The following is a 27,380-nucleotide window of genomic DNA, read 5'->3' on the forward strand; positions in this document are numbered from 1 at the left end:
TAAGTATTCTTTCTCTACAATTCTCCATTAAATCTTGCACTTTCATCCCATCACCTTGCATAGTGCCTAGGACACAATAGCTATATAAGAAATACTTGGTGACTGATGGATTGATAAATATTCCAAACCCCTAGAACCTAGGGTCTTTCTGCATTGATTGGAATAATAATGCAAAAGTTGGTGAGTATGTGTAAAGAATCTGGAACAAGGAGACTAGTCATCAACTAAGGAGAAAAGACTTGAAGAAACCAATAATGGCTGGCATATAAACCATTCTTTTGACTGCCTCCATAGCATGATTCCATTTTCTTATTAAAGTCTATTTAAAAGATAATATAGTTTAATTAGGGAAATAACACAAGGGCTCAGGAACTCTCAAATGTCCTCTTCTTCAGATTAAGGATTTGGATTAAGGAAATTTGATTCACTTTTGTTTAGTCATATCAGGGTAAAAACAAATTTTAGTCTACTATTTTTCAAAATATATTTCATTTTCAATAATACTTAAGCCTTCTGGCTAACCAAAAAGAAACTATAACTGACTTAAAATGTTATGGATGAAAATAAAATAAAATTGAATTTTAAAAAATAATAAATTTAAAAAATATTATGGATGGCTTTAGAATAGGAACAGAATAAAATTATTAGTTTAAAGATTTCTATCATATCCTTATATTATTCTAGTCAAAATGTAAATAGCTTATGTTTTTAGTCTTTATTTGAGAATATGCTGTAATTTATTTACTTTTACTTGTTGAGCATTTGTAATGTTAAAAATCAAAATTTATATTATAAAATCATATAATTTGTGATTATCAAACCAACATTTTTATTTACTTTACTTACTATCATCACTACCACTATTACAACTACCATCACCTCACCACTACTATTACTATTACTATTACCCCTACTGACTTATCACCTTCTTAAATTCTGATTTGTATTCTTGTTAAGTATCTTAGGTGAATTCAGGAGTATCATGGATTTAGAGCAGAAAGTAAATTCAGAAATCATGGAGTCCAATCTTGTCATTTTATAAATGAGGAAACTGAGGCCCATAGTGACTTTCCTGAGGTCACACAAGTAGTCAAACTGACCTACTTAGTTTAACTGAGAACAATGTTATTTCCACTGTTTTTATATTCCACACAGAACAGCTTTTCATATAAAATAACCTGTTTAAGCCTAGATATAGATTTATGCAATTCAACTATAAAAATCATTTGAATTCATAGCAATGATACTTTCTGAAAACATGAAATACCAATCAAAATGTTCTTTTAAGTATAAAAATCTTCTTTGGATGAAAAAGAGCAGCTTTGGGATGTTGTGAGACTGTGGTTTTTATAAATCTTAAAATCCTATAGAAATGTGAATTATTACTATCCGTAGTTGTTATCAATACTACTAATAATATCTCATTCATTTCAGGAAAAAACAAGCCTTGTCTCTAATAAATCATAGTTGGATAAAAATAAAAGGGCCTATTAAAATAGGCAGCTTTGTTTTTGTGGTTGTCAAAATGTTTTAACATTCAAACGGCTACAGCAGCAAGAAACTTAGTGGAGACAAGAAATTATGACAAAACAACAGCAATCTGTAAGGAGTAAAGTAAATAGTCAACAGTAAATAAAGGATGAATGCTGACCTGCAGCTGTATCTGCAAGCTGAGGGATAGGCACCGTCTGTGACATTCTCTGGCTCTTGAGGAAAGGAAAGAAATTTCTCCAGAGAGCTTGGGCAATTGCAGCCAGGTGGTGCTCTTTAGCCACTGATGAGACTGGCACACTCAGGCCTGAATTCTCCCCTGGAAGCTCCTTGCATGACTGCTGGTACACACTCCTAAGGAGAAATAAAAATAACCACTCATACTCAGCAAATGCTTATAGAAATCTTTTTTCCTTTTTTTTTTGTTACTACATTTTGGGCTTCTTTCAAATATACCATATGAAAACTGAAGGACCATTTTATATAATTAAAACCTTTATGCCAAGACATTAATGCATCTCAGTTATTTGATGGATGAATGATGGCATATTAAGCACCATAAAGTTAATGTTAATTACTAATGTCAACCATTAATTACATGCTTTTTAATATGTCAGAACCAAATGAGAAATAGGCAGCCAAAGAATGAAGGTTTGCATTTTGCAACTGCTAGCTGGCATGACAAGTGATTTTACTTCCAATCGAGGCATGAACTTTAAGAAAAAAAAAATCACCACCAAAAAAAACAGTTTTCTTTTGTGGGCTTAAGTATAAGCATGTATCCAAAAAATGAATTTACTGATGTTTCACATTAAAATCATGATTCTTTTTTCAAAAAGGCATGTACCAGAAATTAAAGCCAAAACTGTATTTTTGTTATGTCAAAGGTCTTGCTCTTGCTTATTGCCTTGTAAACAGCAAGTAAAAAAAGTTGCTTTCTACTCAGAAATAATGCAACATGAATTCGATAATGCCTGTTCTTTTCTTGATTCCTCTACAGTCATATTTCTCTATTTAACCTAATATAGAAGTTGGGATTTTCTAGAAGTTTAATACAGAGATATCTTCAGGGAACCAATACTCCCTGAGTAAAAGCATGAGAAAGCATTAGCCAATTTGTCTGAGAGACTGGGATAGAAGGCATTATTGCAGGAAGCTGATCAACTAAATAACATGCTTATTAAAAACAATATGTAGGAACAAGTTATCGTTTCTGTTTCTATTTATCTTGTGGTCAACTCAATTGAGATTGTGCATTAAAGCACAGGCAACATTATTACATTTGCCTTATTAAATCTATAAACAGCATTGTAAACTCAGAGTTGAGATATTTATAAGATAATGGCATGGAGCTGAGAAGAGAGACTTGCCATACCACTAATATGTATAGACTATAACATTAAGAAAAACTATTGGTAGTCATAACAGAAAATGTTTTATTATAGCCATTTCACCATTCTTTTGGGGTTATTTTTTTAAATTGTTTCCCTGGGGGAAAGTGGGTATTCTAAAAGAAATGAACATCTCATGAGACTCATTAGGACAAGTGCACTAGTAATAAAGTAATTTTACATAAAGAGCAGACTGGATGCAAGGCCAAGTCTTACTACATGTCACAGAACTGCAAATAAGTAAGCAAAAAGTTAAGTAGACTATATCCTGATCTGTAAAACTTAGAAAGAGCCCTGGCACAGTAAATGGACCACTGGCTTTGGAGCCACTAAAAGTAGGGTTCAAGTTTCTCCTCTAACCAAGGCAAATTACTTAATCTCTCTATGCCCTAAGCAATTTCTCTAAGAATATAAATTGCAGAGAACATATTCTTTGGCATAGTAGAGGGAACTTCCCCAACCAAGAGTCTTCAGCACTAATGGAATCTGAATACTGACCCCAATCTGAAGTTAGGCCAAATGGGCTGTATCCCAAAAATATGCAAACAGTTTAGTTTACCTTTAAAAAACAAAACAAACAAGCAAATAAAAAACAACAACAAAGACTGGGTCTTTCTATCTGTCCAAGCTGGAAATGTGCTGACTACTCATGGACTTGATCACAGAGCTTTGGTCCTTGAATGGTGGCCCCTCACACTCAGGAGCTCAACATATTTAAGGAAGATTTAACAGACACTGGGTCAACTTAGCCCACTCAAGATAGAACTCCTGAGTTCATCAAAAGATTCATCAACCTCAGCCTCCCAGGTAGGCAGGATTATAAGCATGTCAGCACACCTGCCTTCCGTTGTCTTTCCAGGTCAACACACTACAGTCTAAACAAGTGTCTCCACCAGCAACTTTTCATGTAGTCACTGTTTTGTTCTACTTACTAGTTCAAGCTGGATAGATAAACATTTGAAGAACTAAAATCATTCCAATCCCACTATCTCAATGGATTCTAACTCTCTGCCCCTAGGAAGGAACAACTGCCACCTGACCATTCCCAAATAAGAGACCAAACATTTTCAAATAGGCACGTTCCTACACAGGGACTGAAATGTATTGATAAAGATTTTGGTAGTTCCTTAGGTTTCCCACTTGAGGTAACTGAAGGATACTTTTTCGTGTAAGAACTCCTGGTTTAGAAACCCTCCTCCATCTTGAAGATCAATCAACCAATTGTAATAGAAAAATTGTAGTAAAATTTCTATGCTCTCAAAGATTAGTTCAAAAAGTTTGAAAGCCCGTTTTAATTCACACAAACATTTGAAAGATTCTGTGTAGAACTGAGGCATTCTCTTTCATAGGGTCTCTAAATCCTGTCCTGATTTAATCAGGTCCTGATTTAAGGACCTTCATAGGTAAAACCCCTGAATCTTGGGTGAACTTAGCAAAATCTCTAAGAGGCATGATTTTTTGTGCCTCTGCCAGTCCCTCAGTCTATAATGGTCTGCTTATCTGCCATTACTTTCTCAAATTCCTACAGTCAGAGCTGTTGTTGCCTGAAGTCCTAGTACATGTCTGTAATGGCTGCCATCTGTGAGAATACTTTGTCAAGTCTGTTATCCAAGTTGTTAATGTCACCCTTGCCCAAGATTACTTTAAGTCCTTTTCTAATTGTTGTGTAAAATTGCCAAATCATCATGACAGATCCATAGACTACCTGGAACATTGGCCATAAAGATGCCATTTCTGTTCTCCTTTGTTCCCATTTAGTTATATTCATAACTGCCCCCAGGAAATCAAGGAATATAGTGGAAATTGCCCCAAAGATTGAGTAATACAAATAGGCCACTATCAAAAGCACAAGGCTAGCCCACAGTATCTTTTGGTACATTTTGCTTTTCTCTGTACCCCACATTGACCCCAATATCTGTCTAAGCCTCCCCAAAGAAAAAAAGGTGTCAATTTAAATTTGCCTTGTAAGCTGGGCTCACAGAATTCTAATATATAAGATGGCTGCCCCTCCCCCCAGACACTCTCAATTGTCAGCTGGTGGATTCTTTGGCCAGCTACCTGGGTTCACCACTATAATAGAAGTAGGGAAGGAATGGGGAGAGAGGGAGAGAGAAGATTCTTCTTCCCCTCTCTTTTTTTGGGAGAGAGGTAGCCACATCTTGTCCCCCTGACAGAGGGAATATGTCTCCTCAGAGAATAGTTCTGGAAGATGAAGGACACCCACAGTCACTTCCTTTCAGAAACCTGGGGTCACCCCACTATCAAGGAGAGATGTTGTTCCTTGGGTTAGGCAGTTTGGATCCCTGAGATTGGCAATAGATAAATGTATTTTCATTATGTACAGATTAAGCACTAAATTATGGCAGAGATGTTTTCATTTAACACCTTTAATAATCAAAGGTTAGTCAAACATTCAGAAAATTTACTCTGTTCCTCCTTGAGACTAAGAAAAGACGAAAACAGTGGCTAAATTAACCAAAGTCTGCCTGAGCTAACGGCCAGTATTCCATGTTGGCAAAGAATGCCAAAGGGGTCACCAGGGAACTATCAGGTCTTTGAAGTCGATATTGAGGAGAAAAGAAATTATTCTTGAGATAACCAGCAAATTTATCCTCTTTGACTTTCCTAAGGAGAAATGGTAAGATGCTAACCAGTGAACTATTTTAAAGGATAATTGAATTCAGATCACTGAAAAAAAACAATAATTTAAGTAAAATTCAAAAAGTATATATATATATATATATATATATATATATATATATATATATATATATATATATATATATATATATATATATATATATATATATATATATATATATATATATATATATATATATATATAAATCTATCCTCCTAGGTAAAACTATACATTATTAAAAATTCCTCATTAAATGGAAGGTATTGATTTTCTTTAAAAGTTTGTTTGTTTGTTTTTTCTTTTTTGCATTGTTCATTATCTGCCCCATATTTTTAAACTGAAAAACAAAGCTATATACTGTAGGGAATATGCATAAAACTTCATAAGTGAAATGTTTTAACTATTAATGGCATATCATTTTAAAATGACCTTATTCTTACCACAAGAGATAACATTAAAAATGACTTTATAACAATTTATTCAAACACAAAAGTAAAGACATTAGATACAAGCAAGAAATGTCAAAGAAATACATTGCATTGGCAGTTGAAGGGGGAAGGTTAGGAAAAGGTTCTATCATTCTCAAGTACTTTATTTTCTCTTCTTCAATTCCTGAAAAACCACCACTGCTACCACCACTACCATATTTTTTCTAGAACATAAGAAATGTTCAAGGACCAAAGAGAAAAGAATTATTAGATTTATTTGCTGCATCTATTGAACACTAGCCTCTAGGTACATTTACAAATAAGAAGTAAAGAGTTGATAACTTGGTAGAAAACAGAAAAAGACAACAGTTTGTTGTTGTTGTTTTAAGGTGCTTTTTATTTTAGTCAAGTTATTCTTACTTCCTACTTATTTTTAAAAGCTACCGTCTGCTCTACCCATTTCAATGCATACAAGAGAAAAGAGGGGCAAGTAGATACCCTTGGGTAATCCTTCAGAAAAGGTAAAATGTGACATGTAGATAAAACCCAACATACATGACTTCAAATGTATAATCAATAGCATATTGCTTGTATTGTCAAGGGATATAGAAGGAATGGAGGAATTTGGAGCTCAAGTTTTTTTTTTAAATGAGTGTTAATTTATTTTTACATGTAATTAGGAGAAACTGAATGAAATAAATTGAAAAATTCACACCCAACATAAATAGCATAATGGATACAGGTTTATGTTATAACTGAACAGATATTTTATATGAGCAAACTCCCTTGAACAAATTAGGTTAATAAATGGCTATTGAGTAAATTGAATGAATGATGATGATGATGATAGTACAGTAGCCCCCCATCCCTTATCCATAGTTTTGCTTTCTATCATTCCAGAGGAAGAAGAGAAACAGGAAGAGGGCTTTTGCCAGATGAGGGAGGGGGCCAGCACATGTGGAGTCTGGAACCCTAAAATGACATGTAGGTGGCAGGCGGTAAAGGGGGCAAAGGTCTCTTCTTTCTGTGCCTGTAGGTCTGTCCCTGGTGCTGGACTGCTGGTATCAGAGGCCTCTGTCTGTCAGTTTTGCTTTCTTTTGGAGGGTTTTTTAAAAGGGTTTTTTAAAAAATAGGATCAGATGAGAGGCTAGGAGCTGAGGGAAAAGGGGCACAGTACAAAGCAGTAAAAGTTAATCCAGGTATTAAAAGTTAAAAGTCAGAACTGTCTGCAATTTTAGGCATTCATGGGAGGGGGGCGGTCTTGGAACATATCCCCTAAAGATAAAGGGGGCTACTGTTCAGTATAGAACAGTAATGCATAATTTATTTTATTATTATTATTGCATTTAATGTTGGTTATCAATTTAGAGATAGGAAGTCCTAGGTTCCAATCTGGCCCCAGCTACTTCCTAGCTGTGTAACCCTGGGCAAGTCACTTAACCCCCTTACCTAACCCTAGCTCTTACCTTTCTTCTGCCTTAGAACCAATATACAGTATTGATTCTAAGATGAAAGGTAAGGGTTTAAAAAATTATCAATTAAACTTTATTATATGTATTTATGTATATATGAGAAAATCATATTACATGTGGGTTTCATAGGCTTTCACTTATATCTATGGTTCCTTCATCCACAGTAGGTCTTGGAACTTATTCCCCACAAATACGGGCCCTACTGTAGTAGCATTTATTTGGTGCATTAAAGTTTGTAAAGCTCCTTATAAATGTTATCTCATTTGTTCCTCACAACCACTCCAGGAGGCAAATACTATTATTATTCACATGTTACAAACAAGTCACAGCAAGGCTAAGTAACTTGCATAAGATCAAACAGGTAATAAGTGTCTGAAACAAAATTCAAACTCTGCTCTTCCTGATTCCCAGGTTCAGTACTCTGCACTGAACTCTCTAGATCCATGTTCAGCTAGACTGTTAATTTGGAGACATTATAGCATGACAGAGTTATGAAATCAAGGCTCAAGTAGATATTATCACCGTCGATTTGCTTAAGTTGAAAGAAATGTCCCTTTGGACCTCATCAATATTTGACATTTCCCCCAGCCATTTACCTGTTTTTATCCATCTGTCCTAGGCTAGTCATATTGAGAACTAGTTCGTCTTCTAGCAGGAAACATATAGGAGTTCTCTGAGGTCAGAGAACATTGCTTGTTACTAATGTCTCGCGTCCACTTCTCCCTTTTCTTCATTAGTTAACATAAACCTACTAAATCCTGCCCTCTCATCATCTGCAATGCCTTCTACCCTTCACATTTGGGGGTTCCTAGTTTCTGCCAGGATGTCTGGTTTTTGACACATTTCTTACCATCACTCTGATATTCATGTATGCTTTTATGTCTCTGATTTGTGATTGTCTTCCTTTTTGCTGACTTGTAATGAATGTATTTTAGGGATCTTAACCATGTTTTGTCTAGAATTCTAACCCCAGGGAATTTCAATTGCCTTGTTCCCTTCTCCAGGTCCCCAAATTATGGTTTACGAGTTGGTGTTACCATTAATAAATAGTTGGTGGAGATTAATAATTCATATATATGGACAAAGCAAAGCCAAATACAGGAATATAACATGTGCACACATATACGTCTATGTGTGTGTAGAGACAAAAAAGCACACACTCAATATAGTGGATAGCAATGAGCCTGAAGTCTGGAAGACCTGAGTTCAAATCTGGTCTTGGCAAATCATTCTATACTTCTATTTACTTCAGTTTCCTCATTTGTAAAATGAAGCTAATAAGAGTAAAGTACTGAGGACAGTACCTGGCATATAGTAAGTTCTATGTTAATTTAAGCTATTATTATTATTATAACTCGCTCAAATGTTTACACATGTGCTAGGACATGAAGAAGAATACATCCTTAAAACATTATTACCATATTACCATAAACTTTAAGGACCTCTATCAGAAGTGCTTTAAAAGATATATTTTACGGCAAACATTTGATTTTATAAGAGCCTTAGAAGAGATACAGAGCATTCTCCTGATAAAAAACTAAATAAGGAGTCGAGGACTTCACTTTGCTCCCTTTTGCTATACTTACAGTTTGGAATAGTCAGGTTTAAGAGAGAAGAATTCAAGGATTATAGAAGTCTCGAGATTGAATGAAACGTAGCTATAAAATGAAACTGAGGCCCAAAGTTTGAATTGTCCAAGGTCAGATTTAGTCGGGGGTTGAAACAGACCCAGAGCCCAGGTGGGCCACTTCTAAGGCTGGCCATTTCCCATTATGCCATGATGAGAGTTTGATCAAAGGACACAAGAGATAAAAAGGGAAGAGCACTGGCTACAAAAGAACTATAGATGTGATACATTGGAATTATGAATCTGGTCACATATAATGAACAGCTTATTAAGTACTGAGGGCAGGGGATAATAAAGTCATGAACACACACACACACACACACACACACACACAGAGGTAAAATGAAAGCAAATAAATTCAAATAACCACAGATCTTGGAATCCAGGACTCCTTTTTTGCAATGTAGGGCAAATATCTAGGAGATTATAATTAGCATTGGTACATGAATATATATACAGCTACATGCCATATGAACAGTGTGGATCAAAAATACTAGAGAAATTCAGCAGAGAGGGTTCACCCTGGTAGAGAGAGAATGGGACCTCAGAAGACGTCAAAGAAAATGGACTTGAACTGCCTACAGAAGAACAGAAAAGATTTAGTTAAATACAGGGAATGAATCGAATTGTATGAGTGTTCTTAGTTGGCAGTCATTACTGTAGGATGGGGCCAAATTGAAAGGGGCCTTACATACCTGTTTGAGAAGTTTAGACTACATATCCTAAATATAATTGGGAATCACCGAAGGCTTCCTAATGGGAGAGTAACATGATCAGGATGATGCATTAAAGAAAATTAATCATGTTGACATGCAGAATAGGGTAGGTACGGGAGAGATTAGTGGTAGATAGAGTAATATGGAGTTTCCAATAGTATTCTAGGTATTAAATTATAAGGACCTGTATTTCATTTTCATTTCTGATAATGGGAATGGAGAGGAAAAGATGGACATAAAAAAGTTACAAATAAAAGGGCAGCTGGGTGGTTCAGTGACTGAGAGCCAGGCCTAGAGAAAGGAGGTCCTGGGTTCAAATGTGACTTGAGACACTTTCCAGCTGTGTGATCCTGAGCAAGTCACTTAAGCCCCATTGCCTATACCTTACTATTCTTCTGCCTTGGAACCAATTCATAGTATTGATTCAAAGATGGCAGGTAAGGGTTTAAAAAAAAAAGAAATTTTATCAATGAGAAACTTTGGATAACTGAGTAGATATGAGTGCAATGGGTGTAGATATGCAATGAGTGAGGGAAAAAGAGGCTGAGACTAGAGAAAAAAGAATTCCACAGTACTCCCAACAGGACAATTGATGGAAATAGAGATGTTGCAATGGGTGAGTGTTTTTGTGGAATAGATGAGTTTAGCCTTATGTTTGTGAAGCTTAGGGTGACCACAGAACATACAAGCAAATGTTTCAGTTGGTATTTGGAAATGTGAAACTACCCTGGGGGAAGGGTTTCAGGAGGGGGGAAGGGAAGAGAAGGAAAGAGAGGGAGAAAGAGAAAGAGAGATAGAGATAGAGACAGACAGACAGACAGACAGAGATAGGTGGGGTGGGGTGGGGTCAGGGCTGGTGACAGAGAGCAAAAAGGAGGGGCCAATACAGATCTCCATCAGATGTCACATGGATAGATTGTCTCTGATAGTTACAATATTCCTACTGGAATATAAAGTGTGAACTTAGCTACTGACAAATGCAAAAAGACTCAAGATAAAAACAGAACTCTGCTATGTTATTGACAATACTGCTACTCCTGAAACCTTAACATAAACTAAAGGAATATGTGTGATCCTTTCTGGAGATAAAAGAAGTAAATATAAATTATAGGCATTATTGACAGCAGAATAAGGCCTTTCTACTTCTTAAGCCTTTCAGTTATAACCAAGAGTCAATATTATTATCTAAGAAATATAACCTATATTTGTCTCGCTTTACTCATGTGTGAAAGAAAGGAATGGACAGTGGCCTAGCTCACAAGATTAAAAACTGACGATTTGGAAAGGCTGAAAAGAGACATTATTTTTACATGACCATAATGCACTAAAAGAAATGAGATGCCAGTTCTAGTAACTGAGGACACATTTATTAGTAAATGAAGACTTAGAGGTTAACAGCTCAACACCTTTGTAAGCAGTAATCAACAGATAGGTTGTATAATCTTGCAAGTCTCTGATGAAATATCTTTTCTTATCTGATTGTTTTGTATCTTAGTTTCAAATGACTTCCCTTAATATTAATTGGACTTTAACCAGAAACAGGTATGACAGGTCTAGAGTGGACAGAGACCAAATCTAAAACAAAGTGTACAAGTTGCTTTCTTTCTTGATATTAAATGAAAGCACTAACTTCCTAGTCAAACAGGCTTAAGGATAAAGATAATTAAGGAATTGGAAGCTAGATAAAAGATAAAAATCACAAATATTCAAAATGCATTCCCTATCTAAGTCTCATTTTCTAAGCAGCAGTGAATAGAAAAGCCAGTCCAGAAAACATGAGTCCAAATCTTCCCTCAGACATTTATTAGTGGGGTGACCTTGGGCAAGTCACTTGATCTTTCTCAGCCCAGTTTCCTCATCTACAAAATGGAGATAAAACTCCACCTCAAATGGTTGTTGTGAGGATAAAATTACATTTATAAAAAGCACTTTGCAATCCTTAAAAGAGCTACGTGTACAAATGCTAACTATTATGATAATGATGATAATTGTTGGGAAAGTTCTAATTCCTAGATGATATGGAAAAAGACAAGGACAATCTGTTACACCGGTAACCCTGACCAGCATCTGCAATAACTGCTTATGATCTGACCACCTCCAAAACTCTTACCTTTCTGTTACATTAATCTTTCCAACATAAAGAGAAAGGTAGCATGCTTGTCTTTTGAATCTCCTCAACAAGCAAAGGAGGTTCAATCTACCAAACAGTAAATACCTATTGAGCAGCTATTATTTGAAAGGTACTATATGTGAAAGATGGGATTAACTCTCCCCTGCCCATTTTTAGATTTAACCACCAGAAGTCTATACACCCCACTTGAGTGGGGGAGGTCTGTGACCCACGTGTGCAATAGTGGGTGACAAATCAGAATTGAATGACTGCCCCCTGGGCAGTCCTTCAGCAAAGCTTTAGCTGTAATTGGTACATGTAAAATGGAAGGAGGTGACAGGAAGTTAAGAAAAGGAATGGTCTTTAAAAAAGCCAAGAACTTCCTGTGAAGAGGTCTTTCACCTTGAACTTGATCTTGAAGGAGTTCCAGAGTGGGACCTCAGACTACTCTTGGACTTTTCCCTTAGAACTACCATGTAGGGTGAATGAAAAAGGCTGACTCCTTTCCTGGATTTCCTGGAGGTACTAGCCTCATGAGAGGCCTCCCCTCTTGAGAGAAGCTTCATGCATCCCCAGGTCATTGGCTCAAGACTGAGGCTCCTCAGCTAAACCAGGGGTTAGAGCAAAATACTTAGTGTCTAGGTTAGATATCTTAATAGATATCTTACCCTATCCTCTCTCTAATTTTCTTATTTTTACTCTTTCTATATTTTATTAAAAAACTGCTAAAAAGAAATCCTTTTGGAATTGATTTAAATTCCTGGTGACCCTACTCTTAAATAATCTAGTACAACCTTTTATATTAACCCCTTACATTTCTGGCCCTTATATATACACAACAGCAGTGTCTAAGTTAACTAGAAATGGATCCTCACAGGCCACTAATTGACATAGAAAAGTATAAGCTAACATTACTTATGTTATATTATATTTATTATATACATACATATATATATTCATTTATTTTGTTAAACATTTCCCAATTACATTTTAATCTGGTTCTAGTCCCTCTCCAAAGTTTTATAAGTTCTGCGATCTTCCCTCTCCCCTCCTACCCTGAGCTGCAAAGGGGGGCATCTCTGCTATACAAGACCCACTGTATTCTACATTCATGATGCATGATCATAAACCTCATATTCCTAAGATATCTTACCAGTTTTGGAATAAAGAGCATAGATCATAAAATTTTAGAGTTGGAAGGAGCCTTATGGACCAATCAAGCATATTTCCTCATTTTACAAATAAGGAAAAACATGTTTGGCAAGGTTAAGTGACATATCCAACATCATAAAAATAGTGAGTGATCCAACATCATATTAGAACTTATCTCATGTTTTCCAATTCAACATGCCACACTGCTTCCTAGAGGCAACTAGGTGGCTCAGAGGATAGTTTGGAGTCATGAATACCTGTGTTCAAATCCAGCCTCGGATACTAATATACTAAATTTATGACCCTGATGAAGTCACTTAAACTCTGCTTGCATCAGTTTCCAAAACTGTAAAACTGAGATAACAACAACTACCTTGCAGGGATGTTGTCAGTATTCAATGACATAATAATTATTAAATGCTTAGCACAGTGCCTGCCACACAGTAAATGTTAGGTGTTATTATTGTTTGTTTTCTTCCTTTCTAATGAAACATAGTTTCTGATGTGAATATTAGGAGATTATTTAAAATTATTTTCTTGTACTTTTACTGGAGCATAAGGAAAAACAAAGCCTTTGGTCACTTATATTCCACTAGTAAAAGAGGATAAGAATAAGTGAAGCCAGTATTTAAGTTAAACAATTCTTCCTTTGCCCATCAATTTTGATGATAAATGTTTTGCCATTTTGAATATTAATTACTGAGCCACATTGGATGATTATTGAAAAGGATATATTATTTATTCCTTGATTCATTAAATGAATATTTATTTAAGGATTTGCTACTACCAAAACACTGTTTTAGGTGGAAGAAATACAAAGGAGGGAAAAAGATGTAATCCTTGACACAGAGCTTATCAATTAGTAAGGAAAATAAGCCTTTGTACAAAGAATTTTTATTATAAATCAAAATGTGATTTAGAGAGACATCAAATACTATGGTCATTCAGAAGAGAGGAATTACTTCTGGCTGATGGGGCACAAGTCAAGGAAGATGCTTCATGGAAAAGAATTAGAGCTCGGTTTTCAAAGGACAGAGATTGATTAAATGAAAACGAGGAAGCTCGAGGTAAGCACAAGTTATGAACAGCATGGGTAAAGAAAGACAAAAAGGCAAAGAGAAAAAGGAAGGGAGGGAGGGAAAGGGAGGGAGGGAAGGGGAAGGGGAAGGGGAAGCACGAGGGGGAGGGGAGGGGAGGGAAGGGGAGGGGAGGGGAGGGGAGGGGAGGGAAGGGAAGGGAAGGGAAGGGAAGGGAAGGGAAGGGAAATGAGTAAGGGTGGGAAGGAGATAGGTATTTTTGTGTAGGGAGAAGGCTGGGGAAAGATTTTTTTTTTTTTTAAGCGAAAGAGGATGTGTATTGGTGAAACCATGTCTGCTTTCCAATCTTGTTCATTTATATATTCTGAATTTTCAAAGGCATCACTCATTCAAATGGAGTGAGATTAATTTCAAAATCATTAATAGAGGATGAATCTATTCTATATACAAGGGTATTGACCAAAAACAAAATGGGAAAGCACACATCACACAACTGTTAAGAATACTATGAGAAGGGAATTTGTGTGTGGATTTGATCAGACTTGAACTTCCTTTCCATTTGTTTTGAGTTTATCAATCAGCAACCATGAAATTGATCCCACAGGCACTGCTCCCCTAGGTGGTGCCAGGCTAATTTCAGAACTGGTATTGGTTCCTGGGGAGTGATGTAAGAGAGCTAGAGACCCAGGAGGAAGCTGGGGGTGGGGGTGGAGGGTAATTTTCTGAGGCTGAGATTTGGAGACAGAACCAAGTTGTTAGGCTCTGGATTATTAGGCTAGGAAAATCTTACCTTGTTTCTATATTTCTCTTATTTTCTTTTTCTTACTAATAAATCTAGCTATTAACAGTCTTGTGATTTAAGGGTTAATTACAATTTTTGGTGACCATCCATTCTAACCATTACAATACCTATAAAATTAATTCAACTTATTGTAGATAGGGTTGAACTCTTATAATACTAGCATTGAGGTACAGTGCCAACATGAGAAACTTGGGCATGGTAATGCACTGTAATGAACAAAGGATGGGGAGTCACCAAACCTGGATTTTTAACCCAGCTCCAACATTTACTAGCCAAGTGACCAGAAACACATCAATTAAAGAAACTGAGGCACATTAAGGTTACACAAAAACACTTATACAACCTCCCAGGGGTTACTATAGAGAAAGCACTGCATAAAGGTAAGCTATTATCATATATCAATAGTTAGAGAGTTGTGACTACATCAGTGTGAGAACCATGGATGATCAATGCTGATGAAAACCTAACTATAGTTTATAGTCTTACAGAGCTGCCTGAGGCTTAGGAAGTTTAAAGAACTTCTTTAAGATTAATGGCCAAAAATGAAATTTGAACTCCAATCATCTTCCTGATGATACCACCTATAGCCTGCAGTGGTGCTCCCCCCTTCCCCCTCCCACCACCCCTATATAGTAAGATGCATTCTGCCGAGAAACAAGGTGAAACACTGGTGATGGAAATGGCCTCCAAGTAAGAAATACTCATGTTCAAGTTTTGCCTCTGACATATAATGAATTCATACTTATGACCCTGGTCACTTCACTTAAATTTGAAGTGTGCACCCAGACAAACTAAGGAGGCTGAGCATTTGCCAGTCTTCATTAGTATAAAGTTTTCTATAGAAAATGAAATCATAGGGCTGGGTAAAAAATAGACTGTTATCTTAGGTTTCTAGTATAATTAGTTGTTATATTTTTCAAGGATATGATTTGGATCCCAGTATATCATGTAATAAAGAACAATTTTGCTAAATGTAAGTACATCAACCCTTTTTGAGGGACAAATGAACAACACTTCAAGAGTAGACTAGGATTAAATTCTATCTGAAAGCATTTTTTAAAAATTGCCAGTAATAAATTATTAAAAAGAAAAGGTCTTATGGTAATGTTGACAGATTCTTAACTAGAGCAACCCAAATGTTGCTGTCATGGTGAAATTTGCTCTATAATTTAGCTTAATGGACTCAGTGTATCAATAAATAGCAAGAATATCCACAGTCCTTTTTTTCCTCTCCTTTAAATCAAGCCTAACTCTATGTCAACAGCTTGTAACCAATACATAATTATAATATTTAATGCACTGGGGAAAGTGGTCTTCTTATATCAATGTGTTTTCCAAACCTCTTAAATGTTCTGATCCATACTGTTTTGCCCACACTCGGGAAATCCAGCAAATTACATAGCCAGATAGAACTGATCCTTACCACTTATGAAAATGGATTAAAGGAAAATTCCTAACAGCCTCAGCAGGCAGAAATTCCTGCTTTTAAAATACAGCTGTATATTAAGTCAAGAGGAGCTTCTATCCCTCCCTAACTGTTGAGTTATTTTAAGGGATGGTCTTCAAATTTTCTTCAAAGTAGTGAGAGAGGGGAAGAATCTCTTGGTCCTATAATGATGACTGTAATGGTTAAAATATTCTTTATAAAACTTTGTTTAGCAACAGTTTATTGGCCATTACAAGATAATGTACTACTGCCAATGCCTCCCTTGTCCTGTAAGTTAAAGAGATTTGAAAGTATTCTTAAAAAAATACTTAAATATAGACTTTACAAAGGAAAGACTACAATCAGTTAGATTTGTATCTTTTCTTTTATCAGAGAAGCTAAGGAACACACTCAGGGTGGCAAGGCCAGTAAATATCAAAGATCACACTTGAACCCAGGTCTTCCTAACCTTACTGATTATGATTCTCATTATAATTCATCATTATAATATAGAAAACTACTTTGTTTTGTATTATGTGGCCCAATTGATAAGTGTTATTGTTCAGTTTTTTTCATCATACCTGACTCTTTGTGACCCCATCTAGGGTCTTGGTGAAGAGACTAGAATGGTTTGTCTTTTCCTTCTCCAGCTCATTGGAAACTGAAGCAGACTTGCTCAGGGACACACAGCTTGAAAAGGTCTGAGGGTGGATTTTAACTCATGAAGAGAAGTGTTTCTGACTTCAAGCTTAGCTCTCTATCCACTGTGCCCCCTACCTGCCCAATTGATAGTAATTCAGCTTAATTGGATCCAAGTGCCACCTCTGGCACATTGTGGCTGTGTGTGACTCTGGGCATGTCTCTTACTTCCTCTGAAGTATAAAAACAGATATACAACTAAATGATCGCTCTTTCTTCGAGAGAATCTGTAGAGATACAAAGATATACACACAAAGACAGCCTGGTACACCTGGAAGACCTCAAGTCCTGTCTGATACATATTATGTGAAAGATGCTTTGCCACCAGGCAAAAAAGTCACCTGAGCAGGTAGAGACAGAGGGAGTAGTTTTCACAAAGGAAGCTCCCTGTACCACTGAAATCATAGGTCTGGTCCAGAAAAAATGAGAGTGTGTATAAAGGACATACACACATATATGCATGCGTGTATATAGTCAGTCATAATAATAAGTATTTATTAAGAGCCAACGATGTCTTATAGAAGTGATGTAAAGTGAAGTGAGCAGAACCAGAAGTTGTACAAAGTAACCGCAATAATGTATGATGATCAAATGTGAATGAATTAATAACTATGATCAGCAAAGCAAGGATCCTGGACAACTCCAAGAAACTCATGATGGAAATGGTTACCCATCACCAGAGGAGGAACTAGTGAAGCATGAATACAGATTAAAGTGTATCTTTCCTTCCTTTATTTACTCCACAAATTTTTCTCTAGTGTGATACAAGTCTTTTTTTTGTAATATGACGAACATGGAAATATGCATTATGTACAACCTATATTATATTACTGCTATCTTAAGAGATAGGTGAGGGTTGGGAGGCAAGGAGAGAATATGGATCTCAACACATCAAAAATGATTATTAAAAATTGTATTGACATATAATCTGGGGAAAAAATTAAAAGAGCCTACTATATATGCTAATAAATGCTAGGGATACCAAAAAAAAGTATAATACCCTGCCCCTAGTTTATAAACTAGTGGAGGAGACAACAAGTCAACAATTATATACAAATAAACTGTATAAAGGATAAATAGGAAATAACTGACAGAAAATGCTAGAATTAAGAAGAGTTCAGAAAGGCTTCCTATAGAGGGATTTTAGTTGGGATTTAAAGCCAGGCAAACCAGTAGGCAGAGATAAGGAGAGAGAGCATTCTAGGTATAAGGGGCATTAATAGAAAATAACTGGTAACTTTGGAGAGGAGTTTCAGTGGAATGATGAAATTGGAAGCCAGATTATAATGGATTATTAAGAAAGTAAAAGGAAAAAGTAGAGACAACCTGTCATAGCCTTTTTGAGGAATTTCATTATAAAGAACAGAAAAAAAGTATAGGACTATAGTTGGTAGGGACAGAAAGATCAAGCGAGGATTTTTAGGATGAGAGAAATCTCAACATTTTTGTAGGAAGTAGAAAAGAAGCTAGTAAACAGGCAGAAACTGAAGATAAGTGAGAGTCAGGATGAGAAAAGTGGCCATCTATTAGAGAGAAGGAATAGAATGGGATCATTTGAGCAGGTAGAGGTTTATACTGGTAAGGATTAAGACCACCTCGCTATATGGGAGAGGGGTCAAAGATGGCAGCTAGATAAAAGTCACAGGAAGACTCATCTTTCTCAGTTCAAATCTGGCATCAGACACTAGCTGTATGATCTTGGGCAAGCCATTTAACTCAGTTTGCCTCAACCACTCCAGGATTTTTTAAGAATGGGGAGTAAGGGGGCAGCTGGGTAGCTCAGTGGATTTAGAGTCAGGCCTAGAGATGGGAGGTCCTGGGTTCAAATCTGACCTCAGACACTTCCCAGCTGTGTGACCCTGGGCAAGTTAATCCCCATTGCCTAACCCTTACCACTCTTCTGCCTTGGAATCCAATACACAGTATTGATTCCAAGACAGAAGGTAAGGGTTTAAAAAAAAGAATGGGGCACAAATGAAACAACTGAAGAGCAAAGAAGGAGATGGTGACATAAGACATCTGAGGATATCTGATAGGAGATGAGGAAAAGGGAAGAGGGAACTCATGACAAATGGCCTCAAATTTTCTATAAAAATGTGATACAAGATTCTTGGCAGAGAGGGTCAGGGGAAGGGGAGCACCAAGAGTTTTAGGAGAAATGGAACCATTTAGAAGAGCCACTATGGACGGTAGGATAGTGAGTCGATAGAAGGATTGTCTGGCAGCAGTAAGAGCTCAGTTGAGGCTTGTAAAGTTGTATTTGTAGTATACCCAGTCAGAACAGTTGTGTGATTTTTTTACTCCCCTACCTTTGTTCATTGACATATATGTAGTAGTGAAGGTGTCAGATGATAGGAATGATCCAAATCTGAAGCTCTAGCAGAGCTAGCTTATATCAGTGATATAAGGAACCCCTGATTTGTTGCCTATGGATTGAACATTCCAGAGGGCACAGTAAAAAGACTGTGTAGTATTTGGTTAAGACTCCTAGTTCAGGAATTGAGGAGGATGAGAATAAGAAATTGGGGGGAGGAAGGGGTTTGGGTGATGATCTACAGGGGTTCAGAATTACTGAAAGGTACAGCACAGGACCAGGTGTGAGTCTGTCCATCACTGTCCCATGGATGAAGCTGAAGATCATGCAGGAGACCAGTGTAACTATACCAATAGATCTATAGTTCTATAAATATAAAGATATAAATCTATATAGAATATACACATGTGTGCATGCACACACATATACACAGTAGCATGGCATGATGTTTGCAAAGCAGGATTGAGAATTGTGAAGATGGGAGTTCAAGTCACAATCTGACACACACCGACCATCTGAGCTGAGGCAAATCAATCATTTAACCTCTCAGTGCCACAGACCTGCATAAGTAAAAATTTAACACTGAAATCTACCTATATTAATTTTTCAAAAAAGTCTACATATATACACATACATATACATCTGTGTATCTTAAAATGGAGTAAATTAAAATTAAAATAAACTTTCTGAGAACAGATCAGTATTATTATTAAGCATGCAAAATTCTTCCTAAGTTTAAATTCCAGTTATTTCAGCTACTTAGTTATAAACATTCCTCTCTAGAGGTCCTGCCCCACCTTCTACTGTAGCAGGTTAAAAGGAATGAGAAAAAAGAAAGAAAAAGGAAAAGTGTTTTCCTAAAAGATTATCCGCTGAGTCAATGAGCTGTAGGCATTATTATACAGCTCTGTTATTAGGGCCGAAAGCCTCAAAGGCTTTTGTTATATCACTAATTTCTTTCTGCAAGGCTTCAGCAAATGAGCCGATTTATCTGGTTCTGCATGCTTGGGGCTTGATACATGCTATTTGTACATGACTAGTCTCATCTGCATGGTACCATTGATAACATTTATCTGCACATCAAAAAGGCTCATCTACTGATATAAAAAATTCACCCGTATGCTGGGATGAGAAGTGTTAAAGCAGTGAATAAAAGATATGCCATTTCCCACAAAATGGGGTTGAATTATGGGAAGATCACCAATAATCATGTGCAAAGGTGCTGAAGGAACAGATAAAAGTGTTTTGTTTTGTTTTTTAAGCCAGATCTCAGGATTGAAAAGATAAATTGTTTATGAAAACAAGGCAGTGGGCTTTTGTCTTTCTTTTACATCTAGCATGTTTTAATTGGAAATGGTTTATACCTAATTTACTTTCTACATACAAAAAAGACAGGAATCCACATGCTTAATACTTAAAAAGAAAATTTCTAAAATGTATAGTAGACTAATCCCATTGTTCACCACCATTCTATAGATGGCTGACTACATATGAAGTATATTTTCTCGTGTATGAATTTGCAGGTTGGATGTTATGGAGATTCAAAATTTAAGAGCTCTTAAAAGCTTGAAGTTTCCCCTGAAAAATAATCACAGAATATTCTGAGAAAATAAGTAAAAAATGGGTGGTCAATTTTCAGCAACCCTTTCCAACAAAATGTCTCTCTCTTCAGTAGTAAGCCACTTAATATCATCTACATAAGACATGTTGAAAGGGAGACAACTTGCATATACAATAACTAGATAATAAATTGTTTCCAAATTTCCTGCAGGTGAAATATTGCACATCATGTTTTTCAGAAAATCAGTGTTATTCTTTAAGAAGGAAGGTGTCTATTGAGTTAGAGTTAAAGGATTTTGTTCATGTAATTCATCATCTTTTCAAGAGAGCGAGGTTACATTAGGCTCCAATCACCCCCTACTCAGACTCTTCCCAGCATTTGGTAATATAGACAGTCAAGCTAATTTTCTGTCATTCAGGAAGAACCATAGGCTTGCTAAACTTGTATCATCATCACCTCTGAAACACAGTAAAAATCACTGTTAGAACCGATGGTTTATTAGATCGAAGCCACCATCAACAATGTCAACTCTGCCTGGTTGTGTTAACAGGAAAATGTTTTACGAGTTCCACCACTGGGCATCAATTTAACTTCCAGCATTGGCTATGCTGTAAAACCGTGAACGTAATTTATATGGTGACCTGCGTGTGTGGGAAGCAATATCTAGGTGAAACTTCTCACAGTCTGACAAAATGCTTTGATTTGCACCATTCAGATGATTGAACAAAAAGAGTTTAAGCAATCACCACCAATAGCCTTTATCTCCAAATGCACTAAAAATTTATTACTCTATGAGTACAACCTATTGCTTTAGAGCCAGGTTTGATAGAATAGAAATGATTGGATAAATATTACATTTTCAACTTGTACACATCTTGTCCATTAGGTTTAAATATTGGACAAGCTTTATGTTTTAAGATAAACATCAGTTTTCACTGATTCCATCACAGAGCCTATTTAGAAAGCCTCCAAATGTTTCCAAAGGAACATTTTTTTGCTTACTTATAGCTGAGGATACATGTTCATTCCCAATTAAGTGAAGTAAACTGGGAGGTACTGCCAAAGTCTTCTTAAACCCTCTGTAGCTTTCACCTTTTCTTTTACTTAGTATTAAATGCAGCTGGTAGGACCATTCGTCTCTAAGACTGCTTATAGGGCAATCAAGTAATAACTCAAGTGAGAAGCAACACTATGGAGTTGCCTTACTTGCACCATTGTCTTAAATTTGAACATGCTTTCTAAATTTCAGTGTTACAAAATGATAAGCTGGTATTATTATTAGTAAACTGAGTTTACTATTCAAAATGTTTAAGTCAAATTCAGTCAAAATTCCCTAATCTCACAGTTTTTCCATTAAATAATTGATAATAGTTTTATACAGTCGTTCAACAAGAGAAAATTTGTGAACCAATAGTCTTCTCTATTGCCCATTCCAGATAAGGAAGAAGTGACTTTTTTTTTTTGGATGCATAAGGAAGATGTATTATTCAAGCTGATGTTGAGATCTTGGAAAGCAATTTAGAATTATGCTTATAAAATGAACTACAATGTTAATACTCTGACCCAGAGATCATATTGCTAGGTAAATAGCCCAATGATAAAAAAGTAAAAGGCTCCATGCACACCAAAATATTTATAGCAATGCTATATGTAGTAGTAAACTGGGAAAATGGCAGATGACCACTGACTTGGGGATGAGCTAAACAAATTGCACTACATGAATTTAATGAAATATAACTGTGCCACAAGAAATCATAAATATGAAGACTATAGAAAAGCATAGAAGTTTTATATTAACATAAAATGAAGAAACTTAAAGAGGAAAAGAATATGAATGACTACAACAATGTAAATGAAAATGACAACAAAAAATCAAAACAGAATGCTTTGAAATGACAATAAAGCTGAGCCTCAAAGAAGAGATATGAGAATGTATTTCCCTTCGGTTTCAGCAGAGGTTAGGAACCATGGATGTGGAACATTGCTTATGATGTTAACATGTTTATTTAGTTCTGATGAATTATTTGTTTTCTTTTTTTTAGGAGTTATCTCTCTTAGAAGGCTGGGGGAGAGACATAAAAACATATAATATATAAATGCATAGATATATATTTGAAAATGAAGATGACATAAACATAAAAGATAATGGAAATGAAAAGAAACCAAACCAAACCAAACCAAAGTAATTATTCATAATATTACTTTCTCTTATTTGTATCATGGGATTTTTACCATCATCAGTGCCTGGACTGCTAATGGCATCATCATACCATTTTCCAACTTGGTTAAATTAGGAGGAAAATATGAATTATTGTATTGTAAAGGCTATTTCAGATGACACGTTTTTATATGCAATCCGAGTTTACAAAAAACTGAAGGTTCTTGCCTTTAGAATTTTAACATAGTTTTTGATTTAAATGACTACCTACAAGAAGTTATTCAGTCTATATGCATTTTTCATCCATTCTCCAGAAACACCTGACTCTAGTATGGACAGACAATGGATTTCAGTAAAGAGGTTTTCTACTCTTCAGGTGCTAAATAGTATGACAGTAGAAAAAATACTGGATCAGATGACTTGGGTTAAATTCTGCCTCTAATACCTTATTACCTAAATAAGTTATCTCACCTCTTCAAGGCAAAGTTTTCTTTACCTTGAAAATGAGGTTGAACTGGAAAGCCCGTGAGGTCTCTTTCACCTCTAAATCTATGATCCTTAATATAAAACATATGCAAGTACTATGTTAAAGTCCTATACCAGTATCTCATTATGGTATAGAGTGATTATGGGTCCTTTAAAGCAATGTCATGTGCTATAGACACTGAAAAACCTGGAGCACAGGTCTGGTTTGTGATGGAATGTGTTATGCCCAAAGAGCAGACTAGTTAAGATAGAGGTTCATATAACTAGGTTGGCTATAATAATTCCAAGTCACAGAAATTGTCCAAAACTGACTATTCAAAAAAAGGGGGAAAGGGGAAGGCCTAGCTACTAAATCAGAGGACTTGGGATTTGTGTGTTGGTTGATGAATAAAATTCCAAATTGCACAATTATTCATATATCCCTAATATGTGCCACAAAAAAACAATGATCTAGGCCTGCAATTGAGTAGGAAGAGGAAATCTAGGGACAATTCATTTGGCTGATCAAAACTTCCAATAATCTCTAGTTACTTGCTTTCACAAAAGACCATCTCTTCAAGGGCAACTAATGTTCTCCCTGTGATGCTACATGGATAAAAATTGCAAAATATCATAGCCATAGAAGAAATAAAATGATTTGTAAGCAAAAATCAATGGTACCTACTTAATGGTACCAATAATGGCAGGGTGAAGGTCATTTTGAATGATGAGATCTACATACAAAAAGGGGGCATAAATGACATAGTAGTTGAAACAACCAGAAATGAAAGTAAGTCAGTCATTTAGTAACACTGATACAATTCTACATATTAAAAAAAAATACATATGGAAGTGAATAAACAAATAACTGAAAAATTAAAATAAAAAGAGAAGACCTCTAGGGTACACAATGGACCCTCTATAGAAGCTTTAGGAAAAAACATACTGGATGACAATCACAAAGGATAAGAAAGTAAGGAAAGCTTGTGATCTTCACTTGACAAGAGCCCTCACAAGGGAAAAAAAAATATGTCCAACAGAGCATTCCAGTAAGCAGAATAATTAAATACATATAATTGTATCAGAGCTCTGCATTTCTATTATGTCAAATCACTTGCTTTCCTCAGTTCCAGAATTGTGCCACTTATCAAAGAATTATCAACAAAAACAAACAAACTTTAGTACTGCTATTAATATAGGCAACTGAGATGCTTTTGACACCTTCACATCTGCTTTCTCTGATTTCCTGAATTCTCTGTCATACTAAAGTAAAACTATATGAGTTTTCAGAAAGAATACAAAGCAAAAACTGCTACTCCTAAAAAGAAAACAAACAAAAACCCCCAAATCATCCCTTATTTCACATAGAAATTTGTTACAGCACTGCTAAATGACACTTAAGCATTTAACTTGGGCTGCCTGGCAAGATCTTTTAAGCTGTTTTTCTTATCTTGTTCTTCAAAATTCAAAACTAGAAAATCCCTCTTGAGTGGAAAGGCAAGGTAAGGCTGATGTCCCTTCTAGGGTTAACAGATGCTTTTTTGTAAGATTTTAGGTAAGATTAACCTTTTGCTCACAATAGGGCTGGCTATCAGTTTTATTTTGACTGTCTTTAACTCAGGTAAAAATCAATATGAAGCGAGACAAAGGGCTCTAGAGGCCCTGGCTACACCAGCTTTTGGTTTGGCTCTTGCACAATTCTACAACATGCTGAGGCTGGGAAGGATTAGCCTGCTTGTGTTGAGTAAACCGATGATACTCAATAAACAGTTTCTGTTGTAAACCCCTTAGGACGTGCAAAGCCACACTAGTTGGCAATAGACCAGATAAGCTGCAGAACCAGCTGTAATCTCATTTAGACCTGAGCTGATCCTCCTGTCCTTTCATTCCACAGGATCAAAGCAAACCACTGAGGAGGCAGCTGTATTATAGCAGCTCTGCTTGCTGGATGCAGCAAACATTTCATAAATTCCACTCCTTGAAGCAAGTCTGCACCTAATCTACCCAGAGCTGGGACAATCAATGGATTTCTGAATTCATCAGTCTTGATTATTACATGGTAACTGTTTTCTCTTCATAGAAGGCCCGTTGTAAACCAACTTTACAAAGGACCTTCTATTGCTGACCAGTTTTCCCCTTTCTAGAAAACCTTTGCACTTTTGTAATGTCAATGAATGGAAACAAAATAAAACAAAGCTTCAAACATACTACTTTTCAAAAAATATGAGAATGCTAAATTCCACCAACTACAGACGATGATGAAGTCATTTGCTTCCACTTATTAATTAATAATGGTGTTTGTCAGATACTGGGACATATTGTGGTTTACTTAAAATCTTTATTGCTTACTAGACAAGAAAGAAAAATTGACCCAAACTAGTCAAGAAAATTATGTGAAAAACACTTGTCTCTTCAAATAACTTGGCAATTGAAATTGCTAATGATTTTTTCCTAATGCACTGTACATACTGCAAGTTTTTAAATATTTGAAATGGAAAATAAGCTAAACATTTTCCCCCTGACTTTACATTAGCTTTATATTACTATCAACTTTACTTTACTATCAACAATAATAATGCTCTACTGAGAATTTCCCCCATGGTAATTATGATTTCATGGGAAAGAAGGAAGGAAGGGAGGAAGGAAGAAAGGAAGGAAGGAATGAAGGAAAGGAAAAAGTTTTCCCAGCCAAAATAAGGAGTACTATTTTTTCTCTTCTCAGAAAACAAACTCTTTTAATATGTGGACAATATGAATATTATAAAAGAAAAAAATAGTTGATGCAGTTCCTGGGGAACTTCATTTTCTAATGGAAACTAAATGCAATATTGATTTCAACTAATGCAGATGGATCTGCATAAACTGACATAAAAATTAAAACTACACACAAGAGCATATTTCAAATAAACTATATTAAGAATCTATGAATTTTAGTGCAGGGAAGTGTCTTAGAGACAAACTAGTCCAATACTGCAATTTTACAGAGACAACTAAGGCCCACAAGCAGTCAATAACCAAGGTCAGGTTAAGAATCTAAGTCTCATGGCTCCAAATTCCAACATTTATTGTACTATATACAGTGTCTCCAAAAATGTGGCCCAATACTACCTGAACAATGAATCATATAAAGTTCTAATGTATTTTGGGACATATGATCAGTGAGTGAGTGAATTTCCACTTGTCAACCGAGATACCTCTCAGAAATGACCATATTTCTCATTTCTGTGGCTCAATCTCTTTCAGACTATCTGGTGTGCTACTTAATGATTCACCTCTCTCCAATCCATTCTTCAGCTATAAAGGGGTCCCATTTAACATAATCACATAATAACAGCAAAAGTGATGAGTATCAGAACCCTAATTCTTCTAATATTTGCAAAACCCAGCTCTTTGTAATAATAATAATAACACCATGATAGCAAACTGCAAAACTGTGTAATTATACTTTAATTGTATTGTGAGGCATGCATTAATCACAAAGTTTAAGTACCAAGGATGGAATTATAATAATTCTGTAAAACAAATTTAAGCTAGCTAAGTAGGTCAGAACCACTAACATGCAACAGGAGACCTCTGGGAATTTATCAGTTAATGGCTATTTATGTGCAAATGAGTGCCCTCCAACCCTCCAAAATCCTGTGTAGCTGAAGGGTATTTCTGTTAACCAGGAGCACTGCTTAACTGCAGAGGCATAAATTAAACCATTTTATTGGAATGATTTTAATTCCTCTACTTTCTGCCCACCATACTCCCTCCTACCTCACTAGCACAATTTACAGTATTAATTTGAACAGAAAGAAGAGTGCTACAAATTTTCACACACCACCAAAATCTCTATTTTTGATAACTTACAGAAAAATATGCTTTATATATATATATATGTGTATATA

At 35.8% G+C, this 27,380-nt stretch overlaps 1 protein-coding gene across 2 annotated transcripts in view; it reads right to left on the reverse strand.

Moving 5' to 3' along the window:
• The window catches only part of MMS22L (MMS22 like, DNA repair protein), a 154,354-nt gene that overhangs the window by 41,073 nt on the left and 85,901 nt on the right, over positions 1-27,380 (reverse strand). For both annotated transcript variants that reach the window (XM_001377373.4, XM_007484352.3), the window contains one exon: positions 1,652-1,845. In XM_001377373.4, the coding sequence (XP_001377410.2) occupies positions 1,652-1,845 (194 nt within the window). The remainder of the gene's footprint in view (positions 1-1,651; positions 1,846-27,380) is intronic.

This window comes from Monodelphis domestica, chromosome 2, assembly GCF_027887165.1.
Source record: "Monodelphis domestica isolate mMonDom1 chromosome 2, mMonDom1.pri, whole genome shotgun sequence".
NCBI classification, from domain to species: Eukaryota; Metazoa; Chordata; class Mammalia; order Didelphimorphia; family Didelphidae; genus Monodelphis; species Monodelphis domestica.